The sequence below is a fragment of the Leptodactylus fuscus genome, chromosome 3 (assembly GCF_031893055.1).
Source record: "Leptodactylus fuscus isolate aLepFus1 chromosome 3, aLepFus1.hap2, whole genome shotgun sequence".
In the NCBI taxonomy this organism is placed as follows: domain Eukaryota; kingdom Metazoa; phylum Chordata; class Amphibia; order Anura; family Leptodactylidae; genus Leptodactylus; species Leptodactylus fuscus.
In genome coordinates, this window is record NC_134267.1 from 16,742,093 (window position 1) to 16,760,737 (window position 18,645).

The 18,645-nt window shown below is 42.2% G+C and overlaps 1 protein-coding gene across 1 annotated transcript in view; it reads right to left on the reverse strand.

Annotated features, from left to right (window-relative positions):
• USH2A (usherin) overlaps positions 1 to 18,645 on the reverse strand; it is a 514,207-nt gene that overhangs the window by 283,240 nt on the left and 212,322 nt on the right. The window contains exons 23-27 of the mRNA XM_075267084.1: positions 9,387 to 9,513; positions 8,940 to 9,041; positions 7,257 to 7,442; positions 7,042 to 7,172; positions 3,716 to 3,989 (exon numbers count right to left, since the gene is read on the reverse strand). Of these exons, the coding sequence (XP_075123185.1) occupies positions 3,716 to 3,989; positions 7,042 to 7,172; positions 7,257 to 7,442; positions 8,940 to 9,041; positions 9,387 to 9,513 (820 nt within the window). The remainder of the gene's footprint in view (positions 1 to 3,715; positions 3,990 to 7,041; positions 7,173 to 7,256; positions 7,443 to 8,939; positions 9,042 to 9,386; positions 9,514 to 18,645) is intronic.

Below are 18,645 nucleotides of genomic sequence, written 5' to 3' on the forward strand. Positions count from 1 at the left end.
TTGCTCTTTTAAGCTGTTCACTGCTCGTGTCCTCCATTGCAAGAACTGCTCTCTCTTACTGTGGAGGACCCAAGAGTAAAGGTCACTCTTTGCAGCTGCTCTCTTGGGTCTAATGTAAGGGGGGCATTCTTGCTCTCTTGATTCTTTCGAGCTGTCCCATACGTGCATGGAATACAGGGTAAAACAGAAATTTTGCCCAAAGATGTCCTGTCCTGGTATAGATGGTGGAGCTTGGTATTGGGATGTAGTCTTTGATTTTACATGGGACTGCTGGTAAACCTGATGGTTATCGTAACTCATTGAGATTGAAGATGTCAATGTTACAAATTCCCCTCTGCTACATGTAAACGTGCCGCCTCTTCACTACACCTGGACGTGTCTTGATCCTCTTCACCTCTACAGATAAATCAGATTGAAAACTGGAGACTAGCTGACTACCCAGAGTGCTTTGCGCCATTCAATTCTATTTTCTAGGCGATGACAATGATCTGAAAACTATTATTGATGCATCCTTCCCTTGTAATTACATTTCATATACGGCGTCCTCTATCACGGCCGCCTCCCGCTTTTATCTACTGGTCATATACTCATCATTGTATGAATCATTCCTAATTAAGCCCAGAAATTAAAACGTCCCAACTTCATATAGATAAAAGCTGATCCCGTGAACTGCGGCGGGTGCGAGGAGGCGGACATGACCGTGCATTCATTTAAATAGATTATTTGGAGTCGGATTTTGCAGCTTGTTTGATAAGATTAGGTGACAAGGGTTTGTGGGACACATAAAATAGAGATGTCACATAACACATAGTATAATGTACCAGTCATATAATACAATGTACAATGTACCAGCCATATAATATACAGTAAAGTATGATGTACTGGTCATATAACACATAGTATAATGTACCATCATATAATACAATGTATTGGTGATATAACACATAGTATAATGTATCAGTCATATAATACAATGTACAATGTACCAGCCATATAATATACAGTAATGTATAATGTTCTGGTCATATAACACATAATATAATGTACCAGCCATATAACACATAATATAATGTACCAGTCATATAATATACAGTAATGTATGATGTACTGGTCATATAACACATAGTATAATGTACTGGTTATATAACAAATAGTATAATGTACCATCATATAATACAATGTATAATGTACCATCATATAATACAATGTATAATGTACTGGTGATATAACACATAGTATAATGTACTGGTCATATAATACAATGGATAATGTACCAGTCATATAATATACAGTAATGTATCATGTACCGGTCATATAACACATAGTATAATGTACTGGTCATATAACAAATAGTATAATGTACCATCATATAATACAATGTATAATGTACCATCATATAATACAATGTATAATGTACTGGTGATATAACACATAGTATAATGTACTGGTCATATAATACAATGGATAATGTACCAGTCATATAATATACAGTAATGTATCATGTACCGGTCATATAACATATAGTATAATGTACTGGTCATATAATACAATGGATAATGTACCAGCCATACAACACATAGTATACAGTACCGGTCATGTAATACAATGGATAATGTACCAGCCATATAATATACAGTAATGTATGATGTACCGGTCATATAACAAATAGTATAATGTACCATCATATAATACAATGTATAATGTACCATCATATAATACAATGTATAATGTACCAGCCATATAATATACAGTAATGTATGATGTACTGGTCATATAACACATAGTATAATGTACCAGTCATATAATACATTGTATAATTTAACGGTCATATAATACATTGAATATCATGCACTGGTCATATAATACAATGTATAATATACTGGTGATATAACACATAGTATAATGTATCAGTCATATAATACAATGTATAATCTACCAACCATATAATATACAGTAATGTATCATGTCCCTACCGGTCATATAACACATAGTATAATGTACCAGTCATATAATACAATGTATAATATACTGGTCATATAACTGACAGTATAGTATACCAGGCATATAACATATAGTATAATGCAATAGCCATATAACACAGAGATAGAGAGACAGACATATATATTTCAGATAGATAGACACATAGATTTTAAATATATGATAAATATTAGATATAAATAGACATATATACAGATAGATATTTTAGATACAGGATAGGTAGTTTAATTGGTAGAGATAGATAGATAGATAGATAGATAGATAGATAGATAGATAGATAGATAGGAGATAGATCGATCGATAGATAGATAGATAGATAGATAGATAGGAGATAGATAGATAGATAGATAGATAGATAGATAGATAGGAGATAGATCGATAGATAGATAGATAGATAGATAGATAGATAGATAGATAGATAGGAGATAGATAAATAGATAGATAGATAGATAGATAGATAGATAGACACATTCATGACTGCAGATCTCTACTCTGCCTTATAGATTCTTCTATTAGTAATTTCCATATTACATGTTAATACCATAAATTTATGTCTCTAAACAATAGAGACAATAACAATAGGCAGTGACTTTCACGTCGTAGAAACATCCTTCACCGAGAGAAGAAGAAATAATTGCCGGCTCAGCATTTTCTGTCTCTTTGAAAAGTTCTCAGGTCGTGAAGACTAAGTAATAAGAAGCAAATTATGATGTAGACAGAAGCCTCGGGGGAGCTGTATCCAGATCATGTATTTCAATAAGGCTCTCTGTAGTTTTCACTTGATAACAGATTTTGGTAGCCATCCCTGGAGAGTCCCCTCTCTAATAGCATTCATTGTACATGCAGCCTCACACTACATCAATCTGTGGGGTGGAATCGAAGGGGCACGGGTGTACGAAACTTGTTACATGGAGTGCTAGGAGGAGGATGAAGGTGAATTACCCATCAGTGATCCTGATAAGGATTAGAGGTGTTGTCTCATATAGATAAGGGTTAGACAACTGTACCATGGTCCCACTTAAGATGATGGGGCCAGCTACTGGGTTACGCCCTGCCTATAATGTTGGCATTCTGGGTCCACATATTCTTTCTTCTAAAGGGTACAGACACCAACATACCTCTTTTCCCCACAGCTTCTTCCCTTTTGACCTGGTTCTGATCTTGACCTAATTTTCCCGATCTCCTGTGTCTGACCCTGGCTTGTCTCTGACCTATGAACCTGTGCAACCAATCCTGACCTTCTACCTGTTTACTAAAGTACTCTGCCCCGCCATGACCTTGGCCCATACTTGAGCACTCCCTTGCCTGACCCTCGCCACTTTGCACCAGTGTCTCTTGACTTCTGGTCAGTTGTCACCTATACCAGGACCACTTTAAGGAGAAAGCAAAACTGAACTGTATTGTAAATTCCATCTGTCATGAGTTTTGCTAGTAAGACATGACAATGGCAATTCATGAGAAATTTAAGTCCTTCACAAAATTTGAAGAAAGGTGAGGAAGACGGAAGAAAACATGTGTTCTTGACATTGTTCTGGTATGTCATGCAATGTATGGATGGACAGAGTCTACTAAAGTGAGAGCTGCCTCATTACCAGCTCTCCATTCTGATCCATAGAGAGGAACATTAAGGAGATGACCCCACCACTGATGTCCATGGTCTCTAATACGGCGGTCTCTTCACTCACAACAAACCTCTCTCTAAATTCCCTAATCTTACCTTGTTGCCTATGAAGTTCTGGAAATAAGTTTTGTACGGACTCTGGGACTCCTCCAATGAAGACCGGAGAGTCAAGCTTTATCTCAAGAGCTTCAGGCTCCACCATCCGTTCTATCAAGTTATTGAGCCGTACGCAAAAAAGTTCACCCTCCTTTTTGACCGATATTTGGTTCCATCGACCATCACAGTATGAAAGCCCGGCCCAAAGACTGACTTGGATCAGCGAGGAGTTACTGTTATATTTTACGGTAAGGTTCCCATTGTCTAACTGAACCTGTAAGAAAAAAATAATTCAGTATTAAAATGGCGTACAACGTGGTTGCAGGAGTTTGCCAATCCTGAAGTTTGTGGTATGGGATGACCAGCTCTGAAACAAAAGAAGAATTGGGAGTTGGTTATGCACTAGCTGCTATCGGTGGCCACTCAGTGGCTGTTATGATGTGTTTGGGTCACAATATCAGCTCTACGTTTTGTCCAGTGCACATGGCAATCCATGTTTTTCAGATCCTTGAGTCCTAATCTCAGGGCAACCTAAAAAAGGAGGATGACTACTCTGTGAAACAAGCCAAGCTCACGGAAATGATATACCCAGTCTAGAACATCTACGATGGATCCAACTCTATATATACAGAAATGTTATGTCTTCTGAGAGAACGAGATGAGCAATTTAAAATGTTTATATTTTTTTTTTGGGGGGATGGATTACCCAAACTAAAAGTTTACCAACCACCCTGAGAAATAATTTCTTAACCTAAACCACACGATTTCAACCATCTTAAAGCCATCACTGGAAGGTTTACATCATGTGATTTAGGATGGGGGGGGGGGGACAAATTCCAAAAACTTCTGATTCAGTGGAATCCAAAACTTTTGAGAAATTTGTCACAAATTTGATTCCTGCCAAATTAATCCCCTCATCTCTCGTTGACATAAACATTAGACAATGGCAGACAAAATGGGCCAATTATAGACTGACCAGCCATGTCACGTGTATTGGATTTCCAGTTGTGTTTGTTGGCCTAGGTCAGGAAAAAAACACAACGGATCGACGTGTTACATTTCAACAAGCCCAATTCTATGTTCTCAAGGGAGAGAATTCCTTGCCAGAGGAAGGTAGAAGCAACTTCTTCTCCTTTTCCGCATTCCCAGTTGACCCAGTTCCCAGTTGAGCTTGGAAGGAATACCCATTGGCCGAACAAGTGTTTGACTAGCCGCTATTGAAAGCAATGGGCACCTTTAAAGAAGCTTTATTTTGGAAATCTAGCACTTACATATGCATGAGTTCATTCACCCGAGGGGAGGAGACCTTCGAGCTCCATAGATTGTCCTTATTAATTAAATAAAGCACTCATTGGAGCAATGACCACCAGGGCAAAGGTGGAAATATTCATGATTATATGTAAGATTTACATCTGCCTTTATCTGCAGTACATTCACATTATTGGATAGCACTTACTTTAATTAATAGGATGCAAACTCCAACACCACAATGGGCTGCAGCAAAAGTCAGAAAATGTTTCCGATTTTTTTTTTTTTTTAAAGTTTGGAAAAATTGATTTTATCCTACAGAAATAGCAAAGTTTACCTTGACATTTAATCTGCATGGTGACACAGAACTTTATTCACCTCTTTCAAAGACATTAGTTCTCGCTACAGCAGGTCATCAATGTCAAGATAAAGCTTGCTACGTTTGTCCTTAGGGTTTTCTTTTGTTTTGTTTAACCAATTGAGGACAAATTTGTTGCAATTCAAAAACCATAAGCTTTTAAGAAATTCTCCTTCAACATTGCTTCAATGGCATTATCTACATTGTGACACAGAAGTTTATTCTACTCAATGGCTTTAGATGTCTTCTTATGGTTTTCTTTAACCAGATTAGGACAACATTGGCGAATTCCAAGAGCTATAAAAAGAATAGCAGTTTTCATAAAAATGGCAAAATTACAATTTATGTTACACTGTACACGATGCAGTTGAGATAACATGTTATATTAGTATGTTAAAGGGAGAGTGTCACCAGACCCCAGCATATCACCCCAGCCCTGCAGATAGATAGGTTAGTGTCACCAGACCCCAGCATATCACCCCAGCCCTGCAGATAGATAGGTTACTGTCACCAGACCCAGCATATCACCCCAGCCCTGCAGATAGATAGGTTACTGTCACCAGACCCCAGCGTATCACCCCAGCCCTGCAGATAGATAGGTTACTGTCACCAGAACCAGCATATCACCCCAGTCCTGCAGATAGATAGGTTACTGTCACCAGACCCCAGCATATCACCCCAGCCCTGCAGATAGATAGGTTACTGTCACCAGAACCAGCATATCACCCCAGTCCTGCAGATAGATAGGTTACTGTCACCAGAACCAGCATATCACCCCAGCCCTGCAGATAGATAGGTTAGTGTCACCTGAACCAGCATATCACCCCAGCCCTGCAGATAGATAGGTTACTGTCACCAGACCCCAGCCCTGCAGATAGATAGGTTACTGTCACCAGAACCAGCATATCACCCCAGCCCTGCAGATAGATAGGTTACTGTCACCAGAACCAGCATATCACCCCAGCCCTGCAGATAGATAGGTTACTGTCACCAGAACCAGCATATCACCCCAGCCCTGCAGATAGATAGGTTACTGTCACCAGAACCAGCATATCACCCCAGCCCTGCAGATAGATAGGTTAGTGTCACCAGAACCAGCATATCACCCCAGTCCTGCAGATAGATAGGTTAGCGTCACCAGAACCAGCATATCACCCCAGCCCTGCAATTAGAAATAGGTTAGTGTCTCCTCAATCATACAGTGTTTTTCCTAGTGCACTGGCACCTCAGTTGTGGTTTGCGAGCAGAATTTTAAATACATTTATATTAGAAAATTTTAGGATATCCTGTTCTATAGACAGACGTCTGGGACAGTACCATACAGGCCACGTGATGTCTGGGACATTACCATACAAGCCCTAAGCCTGTTACGATTAACATCAGATCTCGGAGAGGTGAGTAACAGTGTTTATTATGTTCCCTCACCTCCCCTGGATCTCTGATTATTATACTCGGGGGTCTGAAAAGACCCTTGAGTATAATAATAGTTCATGGGTGGGCCACTGTGGCCCCTGTAACCACTATTATTCCCCACAGTGGCCCCCCTGCAAACTCTATTATGCTATATTTAGAGCTGGCCTCAGGCTGGATGATGATTGTATTACACCCTGTTTGATCACACATGTTGCCCACCCCAATAGTCAGCCCATTACATCCATGTATATCTAGGGTGCCCATACTAAGAGCTCTTATTTCACAGGACACTTATTCTTGTACATACCAGGATATAATCTGGTCCATCTATGTTGTATACAAAAAGCAGGAGACCTCTCAGCTGGTCGGTTTTGAACATGAATGATATGTCAATGTCTCCGGCATCAGGAAATACAGAAGAATCCAGTTCAAGAAAGCCTAAAATTATAATAAAAAATTATATCTATAATAGTAAGGGCCCGGAAACAGAATGGAGGAGTCAGAAAGGGTCATAGATGTTACCAAAGCCTAGAAAGTGCGCGCCATCCACAACAGACTCCGGGCAGCCCTCCCATTTCTCATAGACGTTGCTTCGCTCTTCGGCCTCATCCCAGTCCAGTGGCTGCCATTCCTCAGGACTGTCACTTCTCTGTATGAAGATGTCACCAAGGCAGCCAACAAAACCCTTCTGGATTATCTGTGTAATACCTGCAGAAAATTACAAATATCAAGGTAACATACGAGGAGGAGGAAAGGAAAGAAAGGAATGGGAGGGATAGAGAAGAAGAAGGAAGAGAGGAGAAAAGAATGGAAGGAGAAATATGGAAGAAGGCAGGAGTAAGGAAGCATGTGAGGAAGGATAAAGGAAGAAAGGGAATGAGGAATAAATAAATGAAAAAAGGAAGGAAGTAATGAAGGAAGAGAGGAGGGAAGTAAAGAAGGATAATGGGCGGGATACAGAAGAAGAAGAAGGAAGAGAGGAGAAAAGAATGGAAGGAGAAATATGGAAGAAGGGAGGAGTAAGGAAGAATGTGAGGAAGGATAAAGGAAGAAATGGAAGGAGGAAAGAGAAGGGAGGAAAAAATAAACAAAAGAAGGGAGGAAGAGAGGAAAGAAGTAAAATGGGAGGGATAGAGAAGAAGAAGGAAGAGAGGAGAAAAGAAAGGAAGGAGAAATATCAAAGAAGGGAGGAGTAAGGAAGAATGTGAGGAAGGATAAAGGAAGAAAGGGAAGGAGGAAAGAGAAGGGAGGTGTAAGGAAGAATGTGAGGAAGGGTAAAGGAAGAAATGGAAAGAGGAAAGAGAAGAGAGGAAGACAGGAAAGAAGCATAATGGGAGGGATAGAGAAGAAGAAGGAAGAGAGGAGAAAAGAAAGGAAGGAGAAATATCAAAGAAGGGAGGAGTAAGGAAGAATGTGAGGAAGGATAAAGGAAGAAAGGGAATGAGGAATAAATAAATGAAAAAAAGGAAGGAAGTAATGAAGGAAGAGAGGAGGGAAGGAAAGAAGAATAATGGGCGGGATAGAGAAGAAGGAAGAGAGGAGAAAAAAGGAAGGAGAATTATGGAAGAGGGAAGGGGACAGAAGAATGTGAGGAAACTATGGATAAAGGAAGAAATGGAAGAAGGAAAGAGGAAGAGAGGCAGAATTAAACAAAAGAAGGGAGGAAGGAAGTAATGAAGGAAGGGAGGAGGGAAGGAAGACAAACAGAGTGAATTGGATGGATGGAGCAGGAAAAAAGTGGATGAAGAAAATACAATGAGGAATGGTGAAAAAGAAGGAAGGAAAGGAATAAAAAAACAAAAGGAAAGAAGAAAGAGGAGACAAAGTGAAGAAGCAAAGTATAAACAGTACACAGGATAGAACATAAGGAAGGATAGAAGACAGAAAGTAAGAGAGGAAGGAGGGGAAAGAAGGAAAGGAGGAAGGAAGAAAAGGGAGCAAGGAAAAGGGAATGAAAAAGGAAAAAACCATGGGGAAAGGAAGAAAAGAGATTGGCAGAGAAAGGAAAAGAGGAATAAAGAGAAGAAGGGAAACATGGAAGGAAGGAAGGAAGGAAGGAAGGAAGGAAGGAAGGAAGGAAGGAAGGAAGGAAGGAAGAAGATAAGGAAGGGAGGGAGGAAGGAAGGTAGGTAGGGAGGGAGAATATGAATGGAAAGGAAGAGAAGAAGAAGAGAATGATGTTTTTGTTTTTTATTTTTTTCTTACCAATGTCTTTTCTTTTGACAGAGAACTTTGCAGGTAGGCCACCAACAAACACTCCGGTGTTTTCACCAATAACCGTCCCACTGCCTGTGGCTGAGGCAGATCCTTAAGAAAGCGATGCTACAGGTCAGTAACACGGATTACTATAATGGTGACTCAATAATTCTTCATAGACAAACACTAGACACATGACAGTCACTGGGATCATAAATCTTAAATCTGAAGTTTTATGGCAAACATTTGTCCATTTGCAGGCTGTGCATTGCGGATATTGTGCCGTTCACTTCATCTAGATAAATACAAATCCTGCAGTCCTGGTAAATGTCTATAGATTGGAATATTGGTAAATCGAAGTATTAATTATTAACCATATATTGCCTGGACACAGAGCTGGACATCCACAGAACACACAATAGAATATGAAATAGACTTAAGACGCGAGTTGTCTACCTGAGTATTTTCCATCCACGGTTATAGTTCCTGAGGCTTCTTTCCTTGTAACAATGATCTGATGCCAGTTATTGTCATTGTAGACTCTGTTGTCATCGTTCGTGGGAGTCACGGCCACTGCCGAATCCTACAAAGAAAAATATTCCTTTATATTGGTATACCGATTAGTATACAAACCATCTCTGTACACATCTCCTACACAGAAGTCTATGGAGAGGGGGAGAGAAGGAGGGGGCTGTTAATAGATTTATATCCTCATTTTATGCAGTAATAGAGTCTTATCTTTCTCACTCAGGATATAGTAGTTGTAGCCCTCCCCTCTTCTCTCCATAGACTTCTATGCAAAAAAATAACTCAAACTGATAAACGGAGAAGGAAATATGATAAAGTTTACCATGAACAAAAAAGGTCTGCTGTTTGCGGCCAGAAACAGCGCCACTCTTGCCCAGAGACTGGATTCGGTATTGCACTTCAACCCCATTCACTTGCACGCTGACGAGCTGCAATACCAGTCACAACCTATGGACAAAGGTGGCGCTGTTTGTGCAAAAGAACAAGTCAGTTTTACCCGCGGCCGTCTCCTCACATACATTTTCCCTATCTTTAGCTTTATTTAAACATTTAATATTTCACAAACATGCATTTCATTATTGTAGTTTAATAATTAAAACCAGAACTGGTGTCATGCCCAATTAATGTGCCCTGGTATTATGCCCATTAGTTTCTCCATTAGTGAATTCAACAATACTAATGGGATTACGAGCATGAGACGCTAATTGGGCGTGACATAAGAAACTGGCTTACTTCTTGGCATACCCTTGCTAATGATGAAATTAATGAGCATTTTATTAAATGCTGTCTCATCAAAGTGTCCTTAGTTAGCGTTAAAATTGTTACAAATGATGCAGCATCCAAAATACCGTAAGAGATACATGAAACAGATCTCTCACCCGGCATCTGACGGCCATGCCTACCATTCAAGACGTCCAACGCCATCTCTTGGCTTTTGCTTCCGCTCCCTCAGTTTTTAGTCACATGATGTCAAATTAGTAAGGGCGGCCCATTATAACATATACTTTTCAGGAATTCTGAGTTAAAGGGGGTTGTGTCATTGTGGAAACTTACAGTGTTGGCCAAAAGTATTGGCCCCCCTGCAGTTCTGTCAGATAATACTCGTTTTCTCCCAGATAATGATTACAAGCACAAACTCTTTGGTAATATCTTCATTTATTTTGCTTGCAATGAAAAAACACAAAAGAGAATGAAAAAAAAAAAAAAGTCACATCATTGATCATTTTACACAAAACTCCAAAACTGGTGCGGACAGAAGTATTGGCGCCCTCAGCCTAATACTTGGTAGCACAACCTTTAGACACAATAACTGCGCACAACCGCTTCCGGTAACCAGCAATGAGTTTCTTACAAGGCTCTGCTGGAATCTTAGACCCTTCTTCTTTGGGAAACTGCTCCAGGTCCCCCCTGAGATGTGAAGGGGGCCTTCTCCAAACTGCCACCAAGAGATCTCTCCCCCTCCCCCACAGGTGTTCTATGGGATTCAGGGCTGGACTCATTGCTGCCACTTTACAAGTCTCCAGGGCTTTCTCTCACCACCATTTTCTAGTGCTGACCTGAAGTGTGTTTTGGGTCATTGTCCTGCTGGAAGACCCCTGACCTCTGAGGGAGACCCAGCTTTCTCACACTGGGCCCTACATTATGCTGCACAATGTGTTGGTCGTCTTCAGACTTCATAATGCCATGCACACGGCCAAGCAGTCCAGTGCCAGAGGCAGCAAAGCAACCCCAAAACATCAGGGACCCTCCGCCATGTCTGACTGTAGGGGGCGTCTTCTTTTCTTTGAAGGCCTCTTTTTTTTCCCTGTAATCTCTATGTTGAGGCCTTTTCCTACTTTTGTCTCCTCTGACCAGAGAACATTCTTCCAGAACGGTTTTGGCTTTCTCAGGTAAGGTTTGGCAAACTCCAGCCTGGCTATTTTATGTCTCTGGGTAAGAAGTGGGGTCTTCCTGGGTCTCCTACCATACAGTCCCTTCTCATTCAGACGCTGACGCTGGATAGTACGGGGTGACACTGTTGTACCCTCGGACTGCAGGACAGCTTGGACTTGTTTGGATGTTAGTCGAGGTTCTTTATCCACCATCCGCACAATCTTGCATTGAAATCTCTCGTCAATTTTTCTTTTCCGTCCACATCTAGGGAGGTTAGCCACAGTGCCATGGGCTTTACACTTCTTGATGACACTGCGCACGGTAGACACAGGAACATTCAGGTCTTTGGAGATGGACTTGTAGCCTTGAGATTGCTCAGGCTTCCTCACAATTTTGCTTCTCAAGTCCTCAGACAGTTCTTTGGTCTTCTTTCTTTTCTCCATGCTCGATGTGGTCACACAAGCACACAGGACAGAGGTGGAGTCAACTTTAATCCATTTCAACTGGCTGCAAGTGTGATTTAGTTATTGCCACCACCTGTTAGGTGCCTCAGGTAAGTAACAGGTGCTGTTAATTACACAAATTAAAGAAGCATCACATGATTTTTCGAACAGTGCCAATACTTTTGTCCACCCCCTTTTTATGTTTGTTGTGGAATTATATCCAATTTGGCTTTTTGACAATTCTTTTTGTGGTTTTCCATTGAAGACAAATTAAATGAAGATAATAATACCAAAGAGTTTGTGATTGCAATCATTTTCTGAAAGAACAGGAGTATTATCTGACAGAATTGCAGGGGTGCCAATACTTTTGGCCAACACTGTATTACATATCCACAAGACAGGAGATGGAGATAAGATTGGAGATTACAGTCCTGGAAGCTAAGATGACCACATGAGACCAATAAGTTACCTCCAGGGTTGGGTGGAATTGGGGACACTACTTAGATAAGTCACAGGTTCTGTACCAGCAACTGCTGAAGCCAATGATTGGTCTCAGCAGTCATACAGTATAAGCCTTTCCACTTACAATCTGGTGAGCCCTGGCATGGGAGGGAAAGAGGATCGGGACCGTGCAATGGACCACTGGGGATAGGCAAGTATGACTTTCTGCTTGTAATACACTCATCCACCTGCCCCTGGGTTTCCTAGAATTCCTTGACAAATCCTTTAAGCAATTTTGCAAATATAAGTAAATAACAATTTTGCAGTTTCCGAAATTTTCTCTAACAGTATTGGTGGCAACATATTTTGTCTTGATCAGTTGCCAATGGATGTTACCATTAATGCTGAAACTTTCTATAGCTTGGGATTTGATGATGTCCTTATTGTGGTCAGGTTATCTTCTCATACATGTAGTGTCCTCCTGATAACCAGCCATGATGTCCTTATTGTGGTCAGGTTATCTTCTCATACATGTAGTGTCCTCCTGATAACCAGCCATGATGTCCTTATTGTGGTCAGGTTATCTTCTCATACATGTAGTGTCCTCCTGATAACCAGCCATGATGTCCTTATTGTGGTCGGTTATCTTCTCATACATGTAGTGTCCTCCTGATATATCCACCACAAGGAAATCATGGCTGAATTCAGCGCACTGTCGACTTTCTAGCGGTATATAAAACCGCAGGTGCCTGAGGACATGAAAGGTCCTTTTTAACTAGAACCCCACTCTGCAGCTAGTGAATATTTTAGTTTCATCAATACTCAGAGATAGTACACAGAGATGTCACAACCAGTGGCGTAACTACCGCCATAGCAGCGGAGGCGGCTGCCACAGGGCCCGGGACATTGGGGGCCCGGTGACAGCCGCTACCGCTGCTATCATTTGCAAAGACCCCCGAGTATAATGATCGGCGTACCGGGAGAGGTAAGAAACATAAAAAGCATGTTACTTACCTCTCCACGATCCTGCCTGACGTCCTTTCTGACGTCACATGAACCCGGCCTGCGTCCCGGGTCATGTGACGTCAGACGTCATTAAACAAGGACAGCAGAGGAAAGGCAGCGGAGAAGACCGCGTAGGAGCCGGAGACAGGTAAGTAACAATAGTTTTTTATGTTTTTCTCCCCCCTGGGTCTCCAATTATTATACTCTGGGGTCTGAAAAGATGCCAGAGTATAATAATTGTTTATGGGTGTCCACTATGGGGGATAATACTGTGTGCAGGGGCCACTATGGGACATAATACTGTGTGCAGGCGCCACTATGGGGGATAATACTGTGTGCAGGGGCCACTATGGGGGATAATACTGTGTGCAGGGGCCACTATGGGGGATAATACTGTGTTAAGGGGCCACTATGGGGCATAATACTGTGTGCAGGGGCCACTATGGGGCATAATACTGTGTGCAGGGGCCACTATGGGACATAATACTGTGTGCAGGCGCCACTATGGGGGATAATACTGTGTGCAGGGGCCACTATGGGTGATAATACTGTGTTAAGGGGCCAATATAGGGGATAATACTGTATTAAGGGGCCACTGTAGGGCATAATACTGTGTGCAGGGGCCACTATGGGGCATAATACTGTGTGCAGGGGCCACTATGGGGCATAATACTGTGTGCAGGGGACACTATTGGGCATAATACTGTGTTAAGGGGCCACAATGGGGGATAATAGAACGCGCAGAAATGCGTAGGAGGGGGTCGGTCGAGGTCTTCGGCGCCGGTGTCGTGTCGGGGGGGCCCATGTCAAAAGTTCGCCACGGGGCCCCGCCATTCCTACTTACGCCACTGGTCACAACATAAAGATGATAGACATGACAATGTGAAAACACAGAAATAAATTAAAACAATAATCATGCACATAGTAATGTCACAGTACAGGGATAATACACACAGTGATGTCACAGAGATAATACACACAGTGATGTCACAGTACAGAGATAATACACACAGTGATGTCACAGTACAGAGATAATACACACAGTGATGTCACAGTACAGGGATAATACACACAGTGATGTCACAGTACAGGATAATACACACAGTGATGTCACAGTACAGGGATAATACACAGTGATGTCACAGTACAGGGATAATACACACAGTGATGTCACAGAGATAATACACACAGTGATGTCACAGTACAGAGATAATACACACAGTGATGTCACAGTACAGAGATAATACACACAGTGATGTCACAGTACAGGGATAATACACACAGTGATGTCACAGTACAGAGATAATACAGTGATGTCACAGTACAGGCATAATACACACAGTGATGTCACAGAGATAATACACACAGTGATGTCACAGTACAGAGATAATACACACAGTGATGTCACAGTACAGAGATAATACACACAGTGATGTCACAGTACAGGGATAATACACACAGTGATGTCACAGTACAGGATAATACACACAGTGATGTCACAGTACAGAGATAATACAGTGATGTCACAGTACAGAGATAATACACACAGTGATGTCACAGAGATAATACACACAGTGATATCACAGTACAGAGATAATACACACAGTGATGTCACAGTACAGAGATAATACAGTGATGTCACAGTACAGAGATAATACACACAGTGATGTCACAGAGATAATACACACAGTGATGTCACAGTACAGAGATAATACACACAGTGATGTCACAGTACAGAGATAATACACACAGTGATGTCACAGTACAGGGATAATACACACAGTGATGTCACAGTACAGGATAATACACACAGTGATGTCACAGTACAGAGATAATACAGTGATGTCACAGTACAGGGATAATACACACAGTGATGTCACAGTACAGAGATAATACACACAGTGATGTCACAGTACAGGATAATACACACAGTGATGTCACAGTACAGAGATAATACAGTGATGTCACAGTACAGAGATAATACACACAGTGATGTCACAGAGATAATACACACAGTGATGTCACAGTACAGAGATAATACACACAGTGATGTCACAGTACAGAGATAATACACACAGTGATGTCACAGTACAGGGATAATACACACAGTGATGTCACAGTACAGGATAATACACACAGTGATGTCACAGTACAGAGATAATACAGTGATGTCACAGTACAGGGATAATACACACAGTGATGTCACAGTACAGAGATAATACACACAGTGATGTCACAGTACAGGGATAATACACACAGTGATGTCACAGTACAGAGATAATACACACACTGATGTCACAGTACAGGATAATACACACAGTGATGTCACAGTACAGACATAATACACACAGTAATGTCACAGTACAGGATAATACACACAGTGATGTCACAGTACAGAGATAATACACACAGTGATGTCACAGTACAGAGATAATACACACAGTGATGTCACAGTACAGGATAATACACACAGTGATATCACAGTACAGAGATAATACACACAGTGATGTCACAGTACAGGATAATACACACAGTGTTGTCACAGTACAGGGATAATACACACAGTGATGTCACAGTACAGGGATAATACACACAGTGATGTCACAGTACAGAGATAATACACACAGTGATGTCACAGTACAGGATAACACACACAGTGATGTCACAGTACAGGGATAATACACACAGTGATGTCACAGTACAGGATAATACACACAGTGATGTCACAGTACAGGGATAATACACACAGTGATGTCACAGTACAGGATAATACACACAGTGATGTCACAGTACAGAGATAATACACACAGTGATGTCACAGTACAGAGATAATACACACAGTGATGTCACAGTACAGAGATAATACACACAGTGATGTCACAGTACAGAGATAATACGCACAGTGATGTCACAGTACAGAGATAATACACACAGTGATGTCACAGTACAGAGATAATACACACAGTGATGTCACAGTACAGAGATAATACACACAGTGATGTCACAGTACAGAGATAATACACACAGTGATGTCACAGTACAGAGATAATACACACAGTGATGTCACAGTACAGGATAATACACACAGTGATGTCACAGTACAGAGATAATACACACAGTGATGTCACAGTACAGGATAATGCACACAGTGATGTCACAGTACAGAGATAATACACGCAGTGATGTCACAGTACAGAGATAATACACACAGTGATGTCACAGTACAGGATAATACACACAGTGATGTCACAGTACAGGGATAATACACACAGTGATGTCACAGTACAGAGATAAAACACACAGTGATGTCACAGTACAGGATAATACACACAGCATACCTCCCAACCGTCCCGATTTCCGCGGGACAGTCACGATTTGGGTGACATGTCCCGCGGTCCCGGTTGGAGGGAGGTATGTCCCGATTTCAACTCAGATCTGCGTCCAGAGGACGCAGATCTGAGTTGAACACATATGCGGCTGAAGCAAGGAGCTGACACAGGTCAGCTCCTCGCTTCGCCGCTGCCCGCATCTCTCCCTGACACACGCGGCTGAAGCAGCTCGCGTGCTCGCTTCGCCGCTGCGTCTCTCTCTCTCGCTGACACATGTGGCTGAAGCGAGGAGCTGACCTGTGTCAGCTCCTCGCTTTGCCGCTGCCGCCGGCTCCTGGCTTGTAGACACGATGTACAAGCCAGGAGCCGGCGGCAGCAGCGAAGCGAGGAGCTGACACAGGTCAGCTCCTCGCTTCAGCCGCATGTGTCAGCGAGAGAGACACGCAGCGGCGAAGCGAGCACGCGAGCTGCTTCAGCCGCGTGTGTCAGGGAGAGAGGCGGGCAGCAGCGAAGCGAGGAGCTGACCTGTGTCAGCTCCTTGCTTCAGCCGCATGTGTCAGGGAGAGAGGCGGGCAGAGTGCGGCGAGGGAGCGGAGGAGAAGGTAAGTTTAATGTGGAGGTGGAACGTGAATCTGGGGGCAGATGAAAGAGAGGACGGCATGACACTGGGGGCAGAGATGGAGAGGACATGAATCTGGGGACAGAGATGGGGGACATGAATCTGGGGGCAGAGATGGGAGGCATGAATCTGGGGCAGAGATGGAGAGGACATGAATCTGGGGGCAGAGATGGAGGGGACATGAATCTGGGGGCAGAGATGGAGGGACATGAATCTGGGGGCAGAGATGTGGGACATGAATCTGGGGGCAGAGATGTGGGGACATGAATCTGGGGGCAGAGATGGAAAAGGGACATGAAACTGGGGCAGATGAAGGGTGTATATGAAACTGGGGGAGAGATAGAGGGGGGACATATAATTTACGGGTGACTGTAGGAGGATTATACTGTGTGCGGGCAGATGAAAAATTAATAAGCGGGCGGGGTCAACACAAAAGTGGGCGGGGCTAAATTTGCCGCGGTGCACTATGCGCACCACACATTTTGTCCCTCTTTCGGTTCTTCAAAAGTTGGGAGGTATGCACACAGTGATGTCACAGTACAGAGATAATACACACAGTGATGTCACAGTACAGAGATAATACACACAGTGATGTCACAGTACAGGATAATACACAGTGATGTCACAGTACAGGGATAATACACGCAGTGATGTCATAGTACAGAGATAATACACGCAGTGATGTCATAGTACAGGGATAATACACACAGTGATGTCACAGTACAGGGATAATACACCCAGTGATGTCATAGTACAGAGATAATACACACAGTGATGTCACAGTACAGGGATAATACACACAGTGATGTCACAGTACAGGATAATACACACAGTGATGTCACAGTACAGGGATAATACACACAGTGATGTCACAGTACAGGGATAATACACACAGTGATGTCACAGTACAGAGATAATACACACAGTGATGTCACAGTACAGGGATAATACACACAGTGATGTCACAGTACAGAGATAATACACACAGTGATGTCACAGTACAGGATAACACACACAGTGATGTCACAGTACAGGGATAATACACACAGTGATGTCACAGTACAGGATAATACACACAGTGATGTCACAGTACAGAGATAATACACACAGTGATGTCACAGTACAGAGATAATACACACAGTGATGTCACAGTACAGAGATAATACGCACAGTGATGTCACAGTACAGAGATAATACGCACAGTGATGTCACAGTACAGAGATAATACACACAGTGATGTCACAGTACAGAGATAATACACACAGTGATGTCACAGTACAGGATAATACACACAGTGATGTCACAGTACAGGATAATACACACAGTGATGTCACAGTACAGAGATAATACACACAGTGATGTCACAGTACAGGATAATACACACAGTGATGTCACAGTACAGAGATAATACACGCAGTGATGTCACAGTACAGAGATAATACACACAGTGATGTCACAGTACAGAGATAAAACACACA